The following is a 23,201-nucleotide window of genomic DNA, read 5'->3' on the forward strand; positions in this document are numbered from 1 at the left end:
CTTAGATGCCGCTCGTGACACTTCCATGGCTTCATGTGACTCAGAGGCCTGGACTAGAGATTCCAAAGGTTTGGCGAAGGTGGGAGCCAGCTGAAACCTCTGCCTACACTGGGCTCGCTCTAACCTCCGCTCGTGAAAACGGAGGTAAATACGAGTGGACACTGCTATTAACTCCTCCAGTGTGGCGGGAATCTCCCTAGTGGCCAGAGCGTCCTTCACGTGGTCAGCCAGCCCCCTCCAAAATATCGGAATAAGGGCTTTATCCGACCACTCCAGCTCAGAAGCTAGGGTGCGAAAGTGGACGGCAAAATGGCTGACCAAGGAAGAGCCCTGAGTCAATGCCAACAGTTGGAACGCCGTATCATGGGTGACACGAGGTCCTAAAAAGACCTGTTTCAGAGTGCTCAGAAACAACGAAGCACTCTGCACCACATGATCGCCACGCTCCCACAGCGGCGTAGCCCACTCCAACGCCCTGTCCGACAGGAGAGACACAATAAATCCCATCTTAGCCCGCTCTGTGGGGAAATGTGTGGCCAGAAGCTCGAGATGTATAGAGCACTGGCTCATGAAACCCCTACAAGACTTACTAGCACCAGAAAATTTTTCTGGCAGCGGGAGGCGAGATAGAGTCGGAACAGAGGTGGCAGTGGACAAGGTTGCTGCAGCCACGCTAGCAGCCTGAACAGCAACTGCGGTTACATCCACAGCTGAGGTTGTGCGGTCGAGAGCCGCCAACCTACCCTCCAGCTGCTGGATGTACCGCAAGGATTGCTGTTTGTCCGTCATTACTAGCCAGACCCTGGCGCTAGTGTAATGTTAGGGCTAGCGGAACGCACCAAATTATAAGTGAGATGGTATAAGGTGCGTTCGCAGCCCGGGGTCCACTGTGCAGAGATGGAACCTGCTGCTGAGTAATGACGTACTATATGGCGGTACAATGTGGATACACACACGGGTTAACTTCACCCTGTGTGAAGGAAGCAAACCCTGCTGCGTCACAGGGCCACGGTACCGCACCAAGAGCGCAAGCAAGGAGTCTCAGGACTCTATCCCAAGACACAGGATTAGAGTACTTTCAGACCACTTGCGGTCGGCACCGCAACTGGGGTGTCAAAGTAACAGAAAAATATAACTTAAAGCACAAGAGTGCGTGCTGTGCCGCTTTGGCGGACGCCACTAACCACCCAGACTTGGGATAAGAAAGCGCTCTATAAGCGCACGGCGCCGCAGCAATAGACGCTGTATCGTGTGTCTTTATGTTGACAGCTTAGTCGGGCGCTAGACAGCAAGCATCCACCTTTCGCGAGCAGTCATACACAAGGGAGGGGATATTTAAGAACGACTTGCACTCAACACACAAATGTACACTAGCGCATGGCCGTGCGGTCATGCGAACCTTTTATAGCTGCAGCATGTACAGGACCTTCCCAGAAGGACCAATGGGAAGCTGCCACAGAAGTTGAGCACCTTCAGGGGACCTTCCTGGAGGACCAATGGGATCTGCTGCAGTATCTGAGCATGTGACCTTCGATCTCCAATGGGAGATCTTGCCCTGGGCATGCTCAGAAGGGAAAATGCAGGACTTAGTCCCAAAAGCGTCTGCTCGCTGCTGCCCAGCACTGACTTCAATGTACTCTCTGTACAGAGTGAGACTGAGCAAGACGCTGAGACTGATGTCTCCGCTGAGCAGACTCCACTGCAGCTGGAGAAGAATGGGAGACTGCAGCGGAGATGGTTCGAGATTCCCCGTGCAGAGGCTGGAACTCGACACCCAATGCACTATACTAACTCTCCTACAGTCTACCACTATTGCTAACTAAAATCTGCTCCATCAGTTCCATGACCTTTTTTCCAGCTCTGCTACACTTTATCGCTACACCAAACTCAGCTTTGCTGCACTGCCACTGATAATGCAGCTGTTCTGCATTGGTTCCTCTCCACTAGTCCAACTCTGCTTTTTCAGTCACAGTTTTTCTAGATCTTCTACATCAGCCACCACTTCCCTAGTCCAATCACCATAGTTCCAGCACTGCTATATCATGCGGCGCTACTACAACTCTGCTACTCCTATCATTGCTGTTCTAGCTTTGCTACAATAGCCTTCGCTGTTCCAGCTCAGAAACATCAGTTTCCACTGTTTCAATTTCAATACATCAGACACCGTTGATCCATCTCTGCTACATCAGACTCCGCTGTTTTCGCTCCACGGTATTAGTTTTTTTCTGCTCCAGATCCACGGCACCAGACTCCACTGTTCCAGCTCTGCCACAGTAATCTTCAGTGTTCCATCTTTGAAACATCAGTCTATGCTATTTGATTTCCGGTCCTCAACATCAGTCTCCATTTTCCAACCGGTGGCCAAGAAGCGTTCCTGACATCGGTAGGGTCACGGTTTGCGTCAGTAGGGCACCTCCGTCACCAATTCCGTTGTATCTGACAGGAAAAATTGGGCAGCACCAATTCTAAGCCATTGTTTTCTGTCAGTGATTGGGGGGCACTACATGGGGTAAGATTTCACGTTAATTTAAAGTCGATTATAAGCTCAGGAGTCTCTCAGGGGACAGTTTGCCCACATCAAAGATGGCGGCGAAGATCAACAACAGTTGTTGCTGCTGTTGACCGAGTAACCATAACCGCCTTTTCTTTCGCTCTTCCCTTTGGGTGACGTCATTCAGTCGGCGTCGTGACTCCGCCTCCAAAAAAGAGACGTAGCCAATGGGATTCCGACCACTGCCCCCCATGACGTCGTCGTCCCGCCCCCCGCCTTTCTCTCCTCAGTTCATGTCGCTCACAGTCTAGAGGGAGACGGCGGCGGCGGCGGAGGAGGAGGAGGAGTGCGCGGAGCTCGATGGAGACCTGACTGAGGAGAGTTTACGCGCCCGGAGCCGCCATTACTGCTTCGTCAGGAACTTTATCGCTTTTATTTCCTCCCTTCTGTGAGACTGCACTGGTGGAATCAAGATGTACGCCGGAGCCGGCCCTGGTGAGTCTACTGAGGGGTTGCGGGGTCTCCGGCACGCGGCAGCGGGGGGCGGCTGCTCCGTTCCCGTTCTATCGCCCCCTCTCCTTCCGTTACCGGAGTCTTTCCGGCGCCATCTTGAATTATTTATTTATTTTACATCTTAACGGTCGCGGCGCGTAAAGTCCCGCTTGAGGAGATTTGGTCACGTGCCAGGCGTCCCGGGGCATTCTGGGTAAATCCATCTTAAAGGGCCAGCGGTGCTGCTTTTAGGCCACTTTTTTTTTTCCTCCTCTTATATCCTCTTGGCTCTTGTGTAATGGAAAATGTTACAGGTTTTACCCCATTTTCTTATTTTATTTTGTCAGTGGGGAGGGATAATGCTTTTTTGTCATCATTGCTCACGTAATACTACAGTTAATAGTTATTTTAGGATGTTTTCTACAATGAGTCCATGCTGGTAAGAAATGTAACTGGAGGGTTGAGAAAAATCTGGGGTCGTTTTGTGGAAATCTTGCTCTCGCAGGTTAGCACCGCTTTTTGCTTGGGAAATGCAGTTTACCCCTGTACTTCCTGGATCAGTCGGGTGCCATTGATCCAGTAATGCCATTGATGCCATTGAAGGTCGGGAGTGCTGCAGCACTGGTGGTGGTGAGGCGGCAGAATGGTTAGTGTAGGCTGTAGGCTTTCCTGAAGAGATGGGTTTTCAGGTTCTGTCTGAAGGATCCGAGGGTGGTGGATAATCGGACGTGTTGAGGCATGGAATTCCAGAGGATGGGGGATATTCGGGAGAAATCTTGGAGGCGGTTGTGTGAGGAACGAATAAGTGTGGAGGAGAGAAGGAGGTCTTGGGAGGATCAAAGATTACATGAGGGAAGATATTGGGAGATGAGTTCGGAGAGGGGACAGGTTGTGGATGGCTTTGTAGATCAGTGTTAGTAGTTTGAACTGGATTCGTTGGGGAACTGGGAACCAGTGGAGGGATTTGCAGAGGGGAGAAGCAGGGGAGTAGCGAGGAGAGAGGTGATTAGCCGGGCAGCAGAGTTGAGGACAGACTGGAGTGGTGCAAGGGAGTTAGCGGGGAGGCCACAGAGGAGGGTGTTACAGTAGTCAAGGCGGGAGATGATGAGGGCATGCACAAGAGTTATAGTAGATTGTGGGCTGAGGAAGGGACGGATTCAGGCGATATTTTTGAGTTGGAGGTGGCAAGAGTTTGGACGTGCGGTTTGAAGGACAGGGCAGAGTCGAGAGTTACCCTGAGGCAGCGGATTTCAGGTGCGGGAGAGAGCGTGATGCCGTTTACCATAAAAGATAGATCAGGTAGGGGAGATACGTGAGGTGGGAGAAAGATGATGAGTTCGGTTTTGTCTACATTGAGTTTTAGGAAGCGAGAGGTGAAGGAGGAGGATATTGCTGATGACATCTGGGCCAGAGAGGTAGATCTGAGTGTCTTCCGCATACAGGTGGTACTGGAAGCCATAGGACTTTTTGAGTTGTACTAGGCCAAGGGTTTAAATGGAAAAAAGTAGGGGCCCCAGGACCGAGCCTTGAGGGGGAGTCCAACAGAGAGAGGGCAGCATGAGGAGATAGTGTGGGAGTGAGAGAAGCTGAATGTGCGGTCGGAAAGGTATGAGGCAATCCAGGACAGGGCACCATGTGCCTATAGTGGTCAAACATTCTTCATATACTCCATTCATACATTGGGAATTCCTTTCTTGGGTTCTAGACATCACTGTGGAGGGTCAGTGTGGGAGGTGTGTTTGAAGACCAAGCAAGTGGTATGAGAAGTTGTCCAAGTAGTGTTTTTTTTTTTTTTTTTTTTTTTCCTCTTTAGTTTTAGCACTTTAGTGACTCTAATGTATGATTCCTTAATCTTAATTCCTTAATGTATGATGCTAATTTGCCTGCGCCGTCTTGCAGCAGCCAAGTTTTTTTTTTTTCTCCAGCAAAATGGTGGTGCATGCGCCGTAGCATCTAGATAGATGCAAGTGCTCACGGCGGCGCTATTTTGTTTGAGGGGTGGGATTGGTCTGCAGCAAAATGGTAGCGGCAGTAGCATAGATGATACTGCCCATGCACCAGCGCCATTATGCCGGAGGGAAAAAATGTGACTGCAGCAAAATGTTGGCGCTTGCGCAGTAGCATCTATCTGTAAGAGATGCCACTGCGTAGATTCCACCGCTGCCATTTTGCTTTTTTTTTTTTTAAGCCAACAATATATGCATTATGTAAAATAGGGGGAAGGTCCCTTAGCGGTCAGTGACCTGTCATACGCCCTTAATGATGAATATGTAAGCAGGGCGCCACATAAAGCCCCACCCACAGGTCGCCCCGCAGCACGAGAATCTCATTAACTAAAAACTGCAAATACAGATTAAACTACCACAAGACGGGTTTAATAAGCTCTGGTATCGTTTTAATCATAACCGCGCCAACCTGACATTCTGTTCTGAGCAAAATACTGCTGACAGGTTCGCTTTAAGGAGTTAAGTCTAGTTTGTATGGGAGCCTTAAATGGCTTGTCCAATACTAGGACGACACCTGCTTGGTTTAAATGTTAAGGTACCGTTACACTAAACTACTTACCAACGATCACGACCAGCGATACGACCTGGCCGTGATCGTTGGTAAGTCGTTGTGTGGTCGCTGGGGAGCTGTCACACAGCTCTCTCCAGCGACCAACGATCAGGGGAACGATTTCGGCATCGTTGACACTGTCTTCAACGATGCCGAAGTCCCCCTGCAGCACCTGGGTAACCAGGGTAAACATCGGGTTACTAAGTGCAGGGCCGTGCTTAGTAACCCGATATTTACCCTGGTTACCATTGTAAAAGTAAAAAAAAAAAAACAGTACATACTCACATTCTGATGTCTCACGTCCCCTGCCGGCGTCCACAGGGTTACGCGCTGCTGCTCAGAGCTTCCTGCACTGACTGTCAGCGCCGGCCGTAAAGCAGAGCACAGCGGTGACGTCACCGCTGTGCTCTGCTTTACGGCCGGCGCTGACACAGTCAGTGCAGGAAGCTCTGAGCAGCAGCGCGTAACCCTGTGGACGCCAGGGGACGTGACAGACATCAGAATGTGAGTATGTAATGTTTTTTTGGTTTTTTTTTACTTTTACAATGGTAACCAGGGTAAATATCGGGTTACTAAGCGCGGCCCTGCGCTTAGTAACCCCATATTTACCCTGGTTACAGGGTGGATTGATTTAAATCACGCCGATTTAAATCATGATTTAAATCACGATTTAAATCAAAAGATTTTTTTCTATTTAAATCGGATCGATTTAAATCATGATTTTAATCATGATTTAAATCACTGATTTAAATCAAAAGGTTTTTTTTAATATAAATCACGATTAAAATGAGAAGTGAGAGCAGTGCGCATGTGCGCCCATAGTTACACGGACGAAACTAGGGGCAACGATCTAACGCCAGGGTGAGGGGGGGACCCCAAAGTAAGTAAAAATCTTTTTTGTTTTACTATATGGCAATAGGTAGGTGTTTAAAAGCAGCATGTCTTAATTGTATAAACTATTAATAGCCTCCACATTTTGTTCATACTGCCCCTTTAATTCCACACTTCTAGCTTGGTTTCACTTTTGGTTTAGTTTCTTTTTCCATTCAGTTGACATGCCCAAACTTGTTGGATAGTCAGCATCCTACAGAAACCTCTGGAAGAGCATGGCATTGTGAATGTTACACATATACAGCCTTTATTCTACTGAGTTAAACAACTCAGCTTTATCTCATGATGGAAGAACCTTTGGATGGTAAAATATTTTCCTCAAAAAGCAGTTTATTGAAAAAAATCCGATTTAAATCAAAAAAATCCGATTTAAATCAAAAAAATCCGATTTTTTTGATTTTTTTAAAAAAAAACATTGATTTTTATCCACCCTGCCTGGTTACAAGTGAACACATCACTGGATCGGCGTCACATGCCGATCCAGCGATGGACAGCGGGTGATCAGCGACAAAATAAAGTTCTGGACTTATAGCTCCGACCAGCGATATCACAGCGGGATCCAGATCGCTGCTGCATTTCTAACACAACGAGATCGCTATGCAGGACGCTGCAACGTCACGGATCGCTGTCTTTCTCGCTGCAAAGTCGCTTAGTGTGAAGGTACCTTAACCCCTTCCCGACCTTTGACGCCACGTAGGCGTCATGAAAGTCGGTGCCAATCCGACCCATGACGCCTATGTGGCGTCATGGAATGATCGCGTCCCTGCAGATCGGGTGAAAGGGTTAACTCCTATTTCACCCGATCTGCAGGGAGAGGGGGAGTTGTACTTCAGCCCAGGGGGGGTGGCTTTGCCCCCACGTGGCTACGATCGCTCTGATTGGCTGTTGAAAGTGCAACAGCCAATCAGAGCAATTTGCAATATTTCACCTATGAAAATGGTGAAATATTGCAATCCAGCCATGGCTGATGCTGCAATAGCATCTGCCATGGCTGGAAATCATGTTCTGCCCCACCGCCCCCGATCTCCTCCCCAGTCCTCTGTTCTGTCCGGTACCCCCCTCCGTCCCCCTGTCCGCTCCCCCGTGCTCCTGTCCGCTCCCCCCGTGCTCCGATCTACCCCCCCACCACCCCCTCATACTTACCGAGCCTCCCGAAGTCGGTCCGTCTTCTCCCTGGGCGCCGCCAGCTTCCAAAATAGCGGGCGCATGCGCAGTGCGCCCGCCGAATCTGCCGGCCGGCAGATGAGTTACAAGTACATTTTGATCGCTGTGGTAGGTTCTATCACAGCGATCAAAATAAAAAAAATAATAAATAACCCCCCCCCCTTTATCACCCCTATAGGTAGGGACAATAATAAAATAAAGAAAATATATTTTTTTTCTTTTTCCACTAGGGTTAGGGTTAGAACTAGGGTTAGGGGTAGGGTTAGGGTTATGGCATGTGCACACAGTGCAGATTTGGCCGCGGATCCGCAGCGGATTGGCCGCTGCGAATTCGTAGCAGTTTTCCATCAGGTTTACAGTACCATGTACACCTATGGAAAACCAAATCCGCTGTGCCCATGGTGTGGAAAATTCCGTGCAGAAACGCTGCGTTGTATTTTCCGCAGCATGTCAATTCTTTGTGAGGATTCCGCAGCGTTTTACACCTGTTCCTCAATAGGAATCCGCAGGTGAAATCCGCACAAAAAAACACTGTAAATCCGCTGTAAATCCGCAGGTAAAACGCAGTGCCTTTTACCTGCAGATTTTTCAAAAATCGTGCGGAAAGATCTCACACGAATCCGCAACGTGGGCACATAGCCTTAGGGTTGGAATTAGGGCTAGGGTTGGAAATAGGGTTAAGATTAGGCTTGTGGTTAGGGTTACGGATAGGGTTAGGGGTGTGTTGGGGTTACAGTTGTGGTTAGGGTTGGGGATAGGGTTGGAATTAGGGTTAGGGGTGTGTTGGGGTTAGTGTTGTGGTTAGGGGTGTGTTGGGGTTAGGGTTGTGATTAGGGTTATGGCTACAGTTGGGATTAGGATTAGGGGTGTGTTGGGGTTAGTGTTGAAGTTAGAATTGAGGGGTTTCCACTGTTTAGGCACATCAGGGGTCTCCAAACGCAACATGGCGCCACCATTGATTCCAGCCAATCTTGCGTTCAAAAAGTCAAATGGTGCTCCCTCCCTTCCAAGCCCCGACGTGCGCCCAAACAGTGGTGTACCCCCACATTTGGGGTACCAGCGTACTCAGGACAAACTGGGCAACAACTGTTGGGGTCCAATTTCTCCTGTTACCCTTGCAAAAATAAAAAATTACTTGCTAAAACACAATTTTTGAGGAAAGAACAATTATTTTTTATTTTCACGGCTCTGCGCTATAAACTTCTGTGAAGCACTTGGGGGTTCAAAGTGCTCACCACACATCTAGATTGGTTCCTTGGGAGGTCTAGTTTCCAAAATGGGGTCACTTGTGCGGGAGCTCCAATGTTTAGGCACACAGGGGCTCTCCAAACGTGACATGGTGTCCGCTAATGATTGGAGCTAATTTTCCATTCAAAAAGCCAAATGGCGTGCCTTCCCTTCCGAGCCCTGCGGTGCGCCCAAACAGTGGTTTACCCCCACATATGGGGTATCCTCGTACTCAGGAGAAATTGCCCAACAAATTTTAGGATCCATTTTATCCTGTTGCCCATGTGAAAATGAAAAGATTGAGGCTAAAAGAAATTTTGTGTGAAAAAAAAGTACTTTTTAATTTTTACGGATCAATTTGTGAAGCACCTGAGAGTTTAAAGTGCTCACTATGCTTCTAGATACGTTCCTTGGGGGGTCTAGTTTCCAAAATGGGGTCACTTGTGGGGGAGCTCCAATGTTTAGGCACACGGGGGCTCTCCAAACGCGACATGGTGTCCGCTAAAGATTGGAGCCAATTTTTAATTCAAAAAGTCAAATGGCGCTCCTTCCCTTCCGAGCCCTGCCGTGCGCCCAAACAGTGGTTTACCCCCACATATGAGGTATCAGCGTACTCAGGACAAATTGGACAACAACGTTCGTGGTCCAGTTTCTCCTTTTACCCTTGGGAAAATAAAAAAATTTTCGCTAAAAGATCATTTTTGTGATTAAAAAGTTAAATGTTAATTTTTTGCTTCCATGTTGCTTCTGCTGCTGTGAAACACCTGAAGGGTTAATAAACTTCTTGAATGTGGTTTTGAGCACCTTGAGGGGTGCAGTTTTTAGAATGGTGTCACTTTTGGGTATTTTCAGCCATATAGAACCCTCAAACTGACTTCAAATGTGAGGTGGTCCCTAAAAAAATGGTTTTGTAAATTTTGTTGTAAAAATGAGAAATCACTGGTCAAATTTTAACCCTTATAACTTCCTAGCAAAAAAAAAATTTGTTTCCAAAATTGTGCTGATGTAAAGTAGACATGTGGAAAATGTTATTTAGTAACTATTTTGTGTCACATAACTCTCTGATTTAACAGAATAAAAATTCAAAATGTGAAAATTGCGAAATTTTCAAAATTTTTGCCAAATTTCCGTTTTTTTCACAAATAAACTCAGAAATTATCGACCTAAATTTACCACTAACATGAAGCCCAATATGTCACGAAAAAACAATCTCAGAATCGCTAGGATCCGTTGAAGCGTTGCTGAGTTATTACCTCATAAAGGGACACTGGTCAGAATTGCAAAAAACGGCCAGGTCATTAACCCCTTCATGACCCAGCCTATTTTGGCCTTAATGACCTTGCCGTTTTTTGCAATTCTGACCAGTGTCCCTTTATGAGGTAATAACTCAGGAACGCTTCAATGGATCCTTGCGGTTCTGAGATTGTTTTTTCGTGACATATTGGGCTTCATGTTAGTGGTAAATTTAGGTCGATAATTTCTGAGTTTATTTGTGAAAAAAATGGAAATTTGGCGAAAATTTTGAAAATTTTGCAATTTTCACATTTTGAATTTTTATTCTGTTAAACCAGAGAGTTATGTGACACAAAATAGTTAATAAATAACATTTCCCACATGTCTACTTTACATCAGCACAATTTTGGAAAGAAATTTTTTTTTTGCTAGGAAGTTATAAGGGTTAAAATTTGACCAGTGATTTCTCATTTTTACAACAAAATTTACAAAACCATTTTTTTTAGGGACCACCTCACATTTGAAGTCAGTTTGAGGGTTCTATATGGCTGAAAATACCCAAAAGTGACACCATTCTAAAAACTGCACCCCTCAAGGTGCTCAAAACCACATTCAAGAAGTGTATTAACCCTTCAGGTGTTTCACAGCAGCAGAAGCAACAAGGAGGGGAAAAATTAACATTTAACTTTTTAGTCACAAAAAAGATCTTTTCGCAACAATTTTTTTATTTTCCCAAGGGTAAAAGGAGAAAATGGACCACGAATGTTGTTGTCCAATTTGTCCTGAGTACGCTGATGCCTCATATGTGGGGGTAAACCACTGTTTGGGCGCACGGCAGGGCTCGGAAGGGAAGGAGCGCCATTTGACTTTTTGAATGAAAAATTGGCTCCAATCTTTAGCGGACACCATGTCGCGTTTGGAGAGCCCCCGTGTGCCTAAACATTGGAGCTCCCCCACAAGTGACCCCATTTTGGAAACTAGACGCCCCAAGGAACTTATCTAGAAGCATAGTGAGCACTTTAAACCCTCAGGTGCTTCACAAATTGATCCGTAAAAATGAAAAAGTACTTTTTTTTCACACAAAATTTGTTTTTGCCTCAATTTTTTCATTTTCACATGGGCAACAGGATAAAATGGATCCTAAAATTTGTTGGGCAATTTCTCCTGAGCACGCCGATACCTCATATGTGGGGGTAAACCACTGTTTGGGTGCACGGCAAGGCTTGGAAGGGAAGGCGCGCCTTTGACTTTTTCAATGGAAAATTAGCTCCAATCGTTAGTGGACACCATGTTGCGTTCGGAGAGCCCCTGTGTGCCTAAACATTGGAGCTCCCCTACAAGTGACCCCATTTTGGAAACTAGACCCCCCAAGGAACTTATCTAGATGCATAGTGAGCACTTATAACCCCCAGGTGCTTCACAGAAGTTTATAACGCAGAGCCATGAAAATAAAAAAATATTTTTCTTTCCTCAAAAATGATTTTTAGCCCGGAGTTTTTTATTTTCCCAAGGATAATAGGAGAAATTGGACCCCAAATATTGTTGTCCAGTTTGTCCTGAGTACGATGATACCCCATATGTGGGGGTAAACCACTGTTTGGGCGCACGGCAGGGCTCGGAAGGGAAGGCACGCCATTTGGCTTTTTGAATGGAAAATTAGCTTCAATCATTAGCGGACACCATGTCGCGTTTGGAGAGCCCCTGTGTGCCTAAACATTGGAGCTCCCGCACAAGTGACCCCATTTTGGAAACTAGACCTCCCAAGGAACTAATCTAGATGTGTGGTGAGCACTTTGAACCCTCAAGTGCTTCACAGAAGTTTATAACGCCGAGCCATGAAAATAAAAAATTATTTTTCTTTCCTCAAAAATGATTTTTTAACCCACAATTTTTTATTTTCCCAAGGGTAATAGGAGAAATTGGACCCCAAAAGTTGTTGTGCAGTTTCTCCTGAGTACGCTGATACCCCATATGTGGGGGTAAACCACTGTTTTGGCACACGTCGGGGAGCGGAAGGGAAGTAGTGACGTTTTGAAATGCAGACTTTAATGGAATGCTCTGCGGGCGTCACGTTGCGTTTGCAGAGCCCCTGATGTGCCTAAACAGTAGGAACTCCCCACAATTGACCCCACTTTGGAAACTAGACCCCCAAGGGAACTTATCTAGATGTGTGGTGAGCACTTTGAACCCCCAAGTGCTTCACAGAAGTTTATAACGCAGAGCCGTGAAAATAAAAAATGTGTTTTCTTTCCTCAAAAATATTTTTTTAGCCCAGAATTTTTTAATTTTCCCAAGGGTAACAGGAAAAATTTGACCCCAAAAGTTGTTGTCCAGTTTCTCCTGAGTACGCTGATACCCCATATGTGGGGGTAAACCACTGTTTGGGCACATGGCGGGGCTCGGAAGGGAAGTAGTGACGATTTGGAATGCAGACTTTGATGGAATGGTCTGCGGGAATCATGTTACGTTTGCAGAGCCCCTGATGTGCCTAAACAGTAGAAACCCCCCACAAGTGACCCCATTTTGGAAACTAGACCCCCCAAGGAACTTATCTAGATGTGTGGTGAGCACGTTCAACCCCCAAGTGCTTCACAGAAGTTTACAACGCAGAGCTGTGAAAATAAAAAATAATTTTTCTTTCCTCAAAAAAGATGTTTTAGCAAGCAATTGTTTATTTTCACAAAGGTAACAGGAGAAATTGGACCCCAATATTTGTTGCCCAGTTTGTTGTGAGTACGCTGATACCTCATATGTGGGGGTAAACCACTGTTTGGGCGCACGTCAGGGCTCGGAAGGGAAGTAGTGACATTTGAAATGCAGACTTTTATGGAATGGTCTGCGGGCGTCATGTTGCATTTGCAGAGCCCCTGATGTGCCTAAACAGTAGAAAAAACCCACAAGTGACCCCATTTTGGAAACTAGACCCCAAAAGGATCTTATCTAGATGTGTGGTGAGCACTTTCAACCCCCAAGTGTTTCACATAAGTTTATAACGTAGAGCCGTGAAAATAAAAAATAATTGTTCTTTCCTCAAAATTATGTTTTAGCAAGTAATTTTTTATTTTTGCAAGGGTAACAGGAGAAATTGGACCCCAATAGTTGTTGCCCAGTTTGTCCTGAGTACGCTGGTATCCCATATGTGGGGGTAAACCACTGTTTGGGCGCACGTCGGGGCTTGGAAGGGAGGGCACACCATTTGACTTTTTGAACGCAAGATTGGCTGGAATCAATGGTGGCGCCATGTTGCGTTTGAAGACCCCTGATGTGCCTAAACAGTGGAAACCCCTCAATTCTAACTTCAACACTAACCCCAACACACCCCTAACCCTAATCCCAACTGTAGCCATAACCCTAATCACAACCCTAACCCCAACACACCCGTAACCCTAAATCCAACCCTAATCCTAACCCTAATCCCAACCCTACCCACAACTATAACCCCAACACAACCCTAACCCTATCCTTAACCCTAACCACAAGCCTAATCTTAACCCTATTTCCAACCCTAGCCCTAATTCCAACCCTAAGGGTACCGTCTCACATAACGATTTACCAACGATCACGACCAGCGATACGACCTGGCTGTGATCGTTGGAAAGTCATTGTGTGGTTGCTGGGGAGCTGTCACACAGACCGCTCTCCAGCGACCAACGATGCCAAGGTCCCGGGTAACCAGGGTAAACATCGGGTTACTAAGCGCAGGGCCGCGCTTAGTAACCCAATGTTTACCGTGGTTACCAGCGTAAAAGTAAAAAAAAAAAACCGTACATACTCACATTTCGGTGTCCTTCAGGTCCCTTGCCGTCTGCTTCCCGCTCTGACTGAGTGCCGCCGTACAGTGAGAGCAGAACGCAGCGGTGACGTCACTGCTGTGCTGTGCTCTCACTTTCCGGCCGGCAGACAGTCAGAGCGGGAAGCAGACGGCAAGGGACCTGAAGGACACCGAAATGTGAGTATGTACGTTTTTTTTTTTTTTTTTTTTTACTTTTACGCTGGTAACCACGGTAAACATCGGGTTACTAAGCGCGGCCCTGCGCTTAGTAACCCGATGTTTACCCTGGTTACAAGTGAACGCATCGCTGGATCGCTGTCACACACAACGATCCAGCGATGACAGCGGGAGATCCAGCGACGAAAGAAAGTTCCAAACGATCTGCTACGACGTACGATTCTCAGCGGGGTACCTGATCGCTGCTGCGTGTCAGACACAGCGATATCGTATGGATATCCCTGGAACGTCACAGATCGTACCGTCGTAGCGATCAAAGTGCCACTGTGAGACGGTACCCTAACTCTAATTCCAACCCTAACCCTAAGGCTATGTGCCCACTTTGCGGATTCGTGTGAGATTTTTCCGCACCATTTTTGAAAAATCCGCAGGTAAAAGGCACTGCGTTTTACCTACGGATTTACAGCGGATTTCCAGTGTTTTTTTGTGCGGATTTCACCTGCGGATTCCTATTGAGGAACAGGTGTAAAACGCTGCGGAATCCGCACAAAATTGACATGCTGCGGAAAATACACAGCGTTTCCGCACGGTATTTTCCGCACCATGGGCACAGCGGATTTGGTTTTCCATAGGTGTACATGGTACTGTAAACCTGATGGAAAACTGCTACGAATTCGCAGCGGCCAATCCGCTGCGGATCCGCGGCCGATCCGCTGCGGATCCGCGGCCGATCCGCTGCGGATCCGCGGCAATCCGCTGCGGATTCGCAGCCAAATCTGCACTGTGTGCACATGCCCTAACCCTACCCCTAACCCTACCCCTAACCCTACCCCTAATTCTAACCCTAATTCTAACCCTAACCCTAGCAGAAAAAAAAAATAAAAAAATATTTTATTTATTTTTATTATTCTCCCTATGGGGGTGATAAAGGGGGGGGGGGTCATTTACTTTTTTTTATTTTGATCACTGCGATAGGCTATATCGCAGTGATCAAAATAGATCTGGAACGAATCTGCCAGCAGGCAGACTCTGCGGGCGCAGTGCGCGTGCGCCCGCCATCTTGGACAATGGCGGCGCCCATGGAGAAGCCGGACGGACACCGGGAGGCCAGGTAAGTATGTAGGGGGGGGGTGATCGGATCACGGGGGGGGGACCGGAGCACAGGGAGGGGGCACCGGAGCACGGGGGGAGCGGGCAGGAGGACGGGGGAGCCGGCAGGCGGACGGAGGGGACCGGACCCCGTAACGGAGCACCGGGGGGGCGATCGGTGGGGTGGGGTGGGGGCAGATTAGGTTTTCCAGCCATGGCCGATGATATTGCAGCATCGGCCATGGCTGGATTGTAATATTTCACCGTTTTTTGGGGTGAAATATTACAAATCGCTCTGATTGGCAGTTTCACTTTCAACAGCCAATCAGAGCGATCGTAGCCACGGGGGGGTGAAGCCACCCCCCCTGGGCTGAAGCACCACTCCCCCTGTTCCTGGAGATCGGGTGAAATTGGAGTTAACCCTTTCACCCGATCTGCAGGAGCGCGATCCCTCCATGACGCATACGCTGCGTCATAGGTCGTTTTGGCACCGACTTTCATGACGCAGCGTATGCGTCAAAGGTCGCTAAGGGGTTAAGGCCAAAATAGGCTGGGTCATGAAGGGGTTAAGCTAGCCGATCACGCCTGTAGAGAGCTGGAGGATAGGAGAGGAGACGCGGTATCCACCGCAAGTCTGAGACGCCTCAGAGTCTATTTACAAGACTCCCCTGTGTTACCTCCAGTGCTCGAACGGCTAGTGTCAGCCCTCTATTCTTAAACAGCCTTTCCTGTTTAACTCCAGTACCTGATGAAAATCTCTTATGAAAAGGGTGAATAGCATACACCCTCAGGCTCAAATAATAGAGCGCACTGATGAAGGTCTTTGTAGACTGAAGCGTTTGTGAATACTGTATGTATTAAACACCCTTTTTTGCATCAGACTTCTTGGAGTGTGCTGAGTATATTCTATATCAAAATATAAGGATATATATACCAAAAAGCGCTAACACACCTTTGAGACCTGCAGCTGATAGTTGCACAGTACTACCAACTGTGACAATATAAATAATCAATTAAAAAAGGAAAAAAAAACTATCTGCGCTGGAGTCAAAACGGTAAGAGGACCATATGTGGGCAATGACTCATAAACTCATTAAAACTACTACGAATAAATATAATAAAAACATATGTGTGATAACCTGGTGATGAAGGAACCAGAAAGGTACGACCGCTGATATAGTTGTCTTTCTCCGCTGTGTCTTGGTGATGTTCTGTTCGTTCATGTAATCCAAGGTCAATGCAGTCTGTTTTGCAGGCTTGGCAACAAAATCTTTTAGATTTACGAGGTGCAGATACTGTCCCGGCCGGTAACAGAAAATCTCGCACTCGTTATCTCTGTGCAGTCTCTGCACGCTGCTCGGCTGGGCTGATAGGTACACTGCTGACCGCAGGACCTTCCGTGACGTCACGTACACGTGATAGCTCACGTGACAGCCTATGGAGAGTGTAGAGGGCCAATTCCTACGCGTTTCGGAGCAAGGGAACGTGCTCCTTCCTCAGGGATCATTTTTTTCCTTTTTTTTTCCTTTTTTATATTCTATATCAGCTTCCATTCCCAGTGATACATTGTGAAATTACCCAGATGACTTGGCGGTCTCGCGACTCACTTGAGGAGAGTAGGGAGGGGCCAATTCGCGGCCAGACTAAGCCTATCGCTGATTGGTCTCGCCCGGCCGGCTGCGACACGGGATTTCCGTTACGGAAGTTGGTTACAGACACAGACGGAAGTACCCCTTAGAATTAGACAAATAAATATATATATATATATATATATATATATATATATATATATATATATATATATATATATATATATATATATATATATATATATATATATATATATATATATATGTAATTGCTTCAATAGTTTCATCCCAGCTCAAGTTACCAGCAGCTGAATTATACTACAGGGTAATCTCTGTAAAATAATAAAAATAAATAAGTTGAAAAAAAAAAAAAAAACAGCAAAAATTCCTGAACAATTGCTTTTCTGTTAGTGTCTAGTTAAAAAAAAAAAAAAATAGTAGTATGTACCTAAAAAATGGTGTGAAAAAATTGTCATAAAGGCCAAAGCTGTCACAAGGTTTATGCCACCTAATCTAAAAGACAAATGTAGAAAGAGACTGATTCCAGTTACTTACCGGGCATCTTGTTCTAGTTTTCATGAAATCACTCTTTTATCAGAAGATGCTATAGCACTAGAGGACTAGTAAACCAGATGCCATGTATTGCTCCATAAATAATCTTTGCCCCATCACTGGCAGCTTTCTGCCTATGCAGTGTACCTAGAGAGCTGTCAATCAGTAGCGTGGGAAGGGTTATGCAGAGCTCAGCATTCAGAGATATGCAGCAGATAAAATCATAATTTATTCATTATTTTTTTTTATCAAACCTGCAACAAGCATCCTATTGATACAAGGCAGCATTATGGCTCAGTGGTTAGCAGTGATCCTTGCAGCGCTGGGTTCACATCCCATCAAGGACAAAATCTACAAGAAGTTTGTATGTTCTTCCCTTGTTTGTGTAGTTTTTCTTCTGGACTCCAATTACTGACTGGGGATTTGGGTTGTGATCCCCACTGAGGAAAATGATGAAGTCTCTGCCCCTACAACGTGCAGATTGTCCAAAGTGTCTGCTGCAGTGTTAAGTCTGAACCCCACTTCCAAATGTAATGAGTGAAAAACGTGGTTCAGACAACACTGTTCTCCCAATGTGACTGAGGGCTAACGGGGATTCAGGAGGCAACTGGCGAATACCAGGTAGCCTGACTGTATATGACAGATTCATGGTCACTTTTCAGTTGCCAGATTGGAGAATTGATTTAAACTCCATTTAATAATAAATTGGCCCCAATAAATTTTACAAGGCTCTTCAAAGAGTTTAGATAACGGCATTTTCCCTGGGGTGCCACTTGCGTCTCCAGGTTACCTACGTAGGGAGTTTTCCCTGTATCGTCACCATTCTCTGGTATTCCCAGTGTGAACTGGCCAACATGTGACTGCACATATGCTGTACGTGAGAGGATGCGCCCCGTACACTGTCAGTGACTGCAGGCTTTATTCCCAAGCATGGACAACCCTTTTATTTTGTAAATATACAAACAATATATATATATATTTTTTTATGGCAATGGGTTTGTACAGATGCACATGTCCAGTACTTTCATGGGGAATGCAATGTTGGAAATATGCGTTTTGCGGCAGGAAAAAAAAAATCTTCAAATTCTCAGAGGGCTTTATATGTCCATGTAATAGCACTGGCTTCAGACTCTACCTTTTTTATATAGGCAGAATATTCCAACATACGAGTATCAATGAGGCGTGACAGGGATATTTAAAAGGAATCTGTAATCAGATTTTTGCTACCCCGTCTGAGAGCATCAAAATATAGGGGAAGAACTCTGATTCCAAAAAATGTTTCTCTTATTGCCTGCTTGCTTCAGTTTTGATTAAAATCTGTTTTATCTGCTGCTTTTCTATTAGTGCTTTGCATGCTGAACGCTGTATACCCCTGCCCTATTCACTGATTGACAGACATTTTTGTACACCTCATAGGGAGAAAGCTGGAACTCAGTGGTTGGGTGTGGCGAGTATACAGATCTCATTAATAAGGAGGGCTACATGAGCAGAGTTACTAGTTTTCTAGCAATAAAAGCACTATTTTATCAGCAGGAGATCATCAAAACTTCAGCAAGCAGCCCAGTTAAGGCCCCGTCTCACTAAGCGATTTACCAACGATCACGACCAGCGATACGACCTGGCCGTGATCGTTGGTAAGTCGCTGTGTGGTCGCTGGGGAGCTGTCACACAGATAGCTCTCTCCAGCGACCAACGATCAGGGGAACGACTTCGGCATCGTTGAAACTGTCTTCAACGATGCCGAAGTCCCCCTGCAGCACCCGGGTAACCAGGGTAAACATCGGGTTACTAAGCGCAGGGCCGCGCTTAGTAACCCGATGTTTACCCTGGTTACCAAAAAAAACAAACAGTACATACTCGCCTTTCGGTGTCCAGGTCCCTTGCCGTCTGCTTCCTGCTCTGACTGAGCCGCCGTACAGTGAGAGCAGAGCGCAGCGGTGACGTCACTGCTGTGCTCTCACTTCTCACTGTACGGCCGGCAGTCAGTGAGAGCAGGAAGCAGACGGCAAGGGACCTGACGGACATCAGAAGGCGAGTATGTACTGTTTGTTTTTTTTTACATTTACGCTGGTAACCAGGGTAAACATCGGGTTACTAAGCGCGGCCCTGCGCTTAGTAACCCGATGTTTACCCTGGTTACCAGTGAAGACATCGCTGGATCGGTGTCACACACACCGATTCAGCGATGTCAGCGGGGCCTCAACGACCGAAAAAAGGTCCAGGCCATTCCGACACGACCAGCGATCTCGCAGCAGGGGCCTGATCGCTGGTACGTGTCACACATAGCGAGATCGCTATGGAGGTCGCTGTTGCGTCACAAAACTAGTGACTCAGCAGCGATCTCGCTAGCGATCTCGCTATGTGAGACGGGGCCTTTAGAGTTCTGAACTCTCCCAACATTCCCTGCTTGTTTGTGCCCTCACTGGAGTGTTTTCCGGTGCGCTACTTGTGCTATTCCTTATGCCAGGCACTGGACATTAATCTGGTGTTTGAGAACTAATGGTCCATCTCCTTCATTGGATATTGGCTATTATAGATGTTCTTTGCTGCGCACAGAATAAGTCCCAACAGCAGAATAGTGAGTGTATCGGGGGTATAAACCTATGTTCACACGTTGCTTCTCTGCTGCATTTTTGATTTTCCTTTTCAGGCAAAATATGTCTTGTCAGTAAAAAAAAGAAAAAAAAAATAGCTTCAGCTAAAATACAGGTTTTACTAGTTTTTCAAGATTCCAGCCTTCAACAGTACAAGGGCCACCAATACAAGACGTACTGTATGTGCCACCATAAAACATTTTTGGTAGAATAGGTGATTTGATGTAATTATTTAGGGGGAAATGTGTTTTTTGTTTTTTATACCTGTATGAAGCCATCCTCAACTAAGGTTATACAAGTTCATGGAAAAAATACACAATTGCATTCTTAAAAACAACGGGGGCAGTCAAATTGGTCTGGCATTGTTTGCTTTCACACACATCACTGATTTAATTATCACTAAAGCACTAATTTAATTAAGCTATGCTTTGGAGTCCAGCGAAACAAAAGGATTGCAAGTTACATTACAATAAGAAAATTAATTTGTAAACCTGCCTGAGGAAGCAGCCGCTGAGCTCTGACAGCTTACAAATACGCGTTTCTTGTAAGCCAATAAAGGTATCACTCTGAGAATACTTTAATTTTTGGCCATAACATTGATGCTCATATGATGATACCAAGACCTTATGGTTTATACAAAAGTGGGTTTCACATCCTGCTGTATCTGCGCTTTTTCACCAAAAATGCTGCAAATACTGATAGCATTTTAGTGCATATTTGCATTTACTGCTCTCTATGGTTGAAAACAACCCTGTGCAAATTGAAATGCTGCATTCTTCAAAAACAGTTTTCCACTATAGTGAGGGGGGGGGGAAACAAACAAGTGTGTGCATGAGATTTCTGAAGCTTTTGGTGGTAATGTAAAGAGCAGCTTATATTTTGCATTGCAAAAAACGCAAGGTGTGAACAATAGCCTTGACAGGTTTCAATGTTTTCTGTTGCTTTTACATGTAAATAGAATGCACACCTGGTCACTTCCAGTCACATTCTGCCCCTGTGGCTTTTACCTTACAATGTCTTTGAGCAGGCTGCTTTGTAATATCTAAGCTGTGGTTGAGCTTCAAGTTTTCATATGTAGATTCTTTCAGGGAAGGCTGATAATGGGAAACAATAGCCTGCATTCATTGGTACACCACTTTGAAGATAACATTAAGGTATCCAAGCACTTGAATGTTTTTAGTAGGTCAAAATGCACAACTTTTCTTCACTTGGAACAGTAAGGCCATGTGCACACGTTCAGGATTGTTAGCGTTTTTTTCGCGTTTTTTCGCTATAAAAACGTGATAAAAACGCGAAAAAAAACGCTTACATAAGCCTCCTATTATTTACAGGGTATTCCGCATTTTTGGTGCAAATGTTGCGATTTTTTCCGCGAAAAAATCGCATAGCGGAAAAAAAAGCAACATGTTCATTAAAAATGCGGAATTGCAGGGATTCCGCACACCTAGGGGTCCATTGATCTGCTTACTTCCCGCACGGGGCTGTGCACACCATGCGGGAAGTAAGCAGATTATATGCGGTTGGTACCCAGGGTGGAGGAGAGGAGACTCTCCTCCACGCACTGGGCACCATATAAGTGGTCAAAAAATAAGAAATAAAATAATAAACAGTCCTATACTCACCCTCGATGTCTTGCCGCCTCCTCGCACGCTGCCGTTCGGTTTCTGTACCTGGTGTGCGCTGAAGGACCTCGCCGAATGACGTCACTGTCCTGTGATTGGTCGTGAGCGGTCATGTGACCGCTCACGTGACCGTGACGTCACGGGAGGTCCTGTGCGCACAGACCAGCTATACGGAACGGACGCCGGTGAGATGTCTGGGTGAGTATAAGCATTTTTTTATTTTTTTTATTATTTTTAAACATTCTATCTTTTACTATAGATGCTGCATAGGCAGCATCTATAGTAAAAAGTTGGTCACACTTGTCAAACGCTATGTTTGACAAGTGTGACCAACCTGTCAGTCAGTTTTCCAAGCGATGCTACAGATCGCAGGGAAAACTTTAGCATTCTGCAAGCTAATTACGCTTGCAGAATGCTAAAAAAACGCGAAAAAAACGGAAAAAAAACGCAAAAAAAAAATGCGGATTTCTTGCAGAAAATTTCCGGTTTTCTTCAGGAATTTTCTGCAAGAAATCCGCAACGTGTGCACATACCCTAATGGTGTTTTTACAGAACTGTTGAAGTTCAGTATGCCCTTTTTTTTTTTTCACTTCTGTGGATAATCAAGTGTACAGGTCCTTCTCAAAAAATTAGCATATAGTGTTAAATTTCATTATTTACCATAATGTAATGATTACAATTAAACTTTCATATATTATAGATTCATTATCCACCAACTGAAATTTGTCAGGTCTTTTATTGTTTTAATACTGATGATTTTGGCATACAACTCCTGATAACCCAAAAAACCTGTCTCAATAAATTAGCATATTTCACCCGACCAATCAAATAAAAGTGTTTTTTAATACCAAACAAAAAAAACATCAAATAATAATGTTCAGTTATGCACTCAATACTTGGTCGGGAATCCTTTGGCAGAAATGACTGCTTCAATGCGGCGTGGCATGGAGGCAATCAGCCTGTGACACTGCTGAGATGTTATGGAGGCCCAGGATGCTTCAATAGCGGCCTTAAGCTCATCCAGAGTGTTGGGTCTTGCGTCTCTCAACTTTCTCTTCACAATATCCCACAGATTCTCTATGGGGTTCAGGTCAGGAGAGTTGGCAGGCCAATTGAGCACAGTAAAGGTACCGTCACACTAGGCGATATCGCCAGCGATCCGTGACGTTGCAGCGACCTGGATAGCGATATCGCTGTATTTGACACGCAGCAGCGATCTGGATCCCGCTGTGAAATTGCTGGTCGCTGCTAGAAGGTCTGCACTTTATTTGGTCGCTAGGTCGCCGTGTATCGCCGTGTTTGACAGCAAAAGCAAGGATACCAGCGATATTTTACACTGGTAACCAGGGTAAACATCGGGTTACTAAGCGCAGGGCCGCGCTTAGTAACCCGATGTTTACCCTGGTTACCAGCGTAAAAGTTAAAAAAACAAACCGCACATACTCACCAGCGCGTCCCCCAGCCTCTGCTTCCTGACACTGACTGAGCGCCGGCCCTAAACTGAAAGTGAAAGCACAGCGGTGACGTCACCGCTGTGCTGTTAGGGCCGGAGCTCAGTCCGTGTCAGGAAGCAGAGGCTGGGGGACGCGCTGGTGAGTATGTGCTGTTTGTTTTTTTAACTTTTATGCTGGTAACCAGGGTAAACATCGGGTTACTAAGCGCGGCCCTGCGCTTAGCAACCCGATGCTTACCCTGGTTACCCGGGGACCTCGGCATCGTTGGTCGCTGGAGAGCGGTCTGTGTGACAGCTCT

At 45.9% G+C, this 23,201-nt stretch overlaps 1 protein-coding gene across 8 annotated transcripts in view; it reads left to right on the forward strand.

Moving 5' to 3' along the window:
* The first annotated feature begins 2,744 nt into the window (after positions 1–2,744).
* The window catches only part of AGO2 (argonaute RISC catalytic component 2), a 107,961-nt gene continuing 87,504 nt past the window's right edge, over positions 2,745–23,201 (forward strand). For 4 of the 8 annotated variants that reach the window (XM_077271283.1, XM_077271287.1, XM_077271284.1 and 1 more), the window contains exon 1: positions 2,802–2,986. In XM_077271283.1, coding sequence (XP_077127398.1) covers positions 2,965–2,986 — 22 coding nt within the window. In that variant the 5' untranslated portion in view covers positions 2,802–2,964. Of the gene's footprint in view, positions 2,987–23,201 lie in introns of all 8 variants that reach the window. The other 4 variants (XM_077271282.1, XM_077271285.1, XM_077271288.1 and 1 more) reach the window with 3 other exon arrangements.

The sequence above is a fragment of the Ranitomeya variabilis genome, chromosome 6, assembly GCF_051348905.1.
Source record: "Ranitomeya variabilis isolate aRanVar5 chromosome 6, aRanVar5.hap1, whole genome shotgun sequence".
Classification (NCBI taxonomy): domain Eukaryota; kingdom Metazoa; phylum Chordata; class Amphibia; order Anura; family Dendrobatidae; genus Ranitomeya; species Ranitomeya variabilis.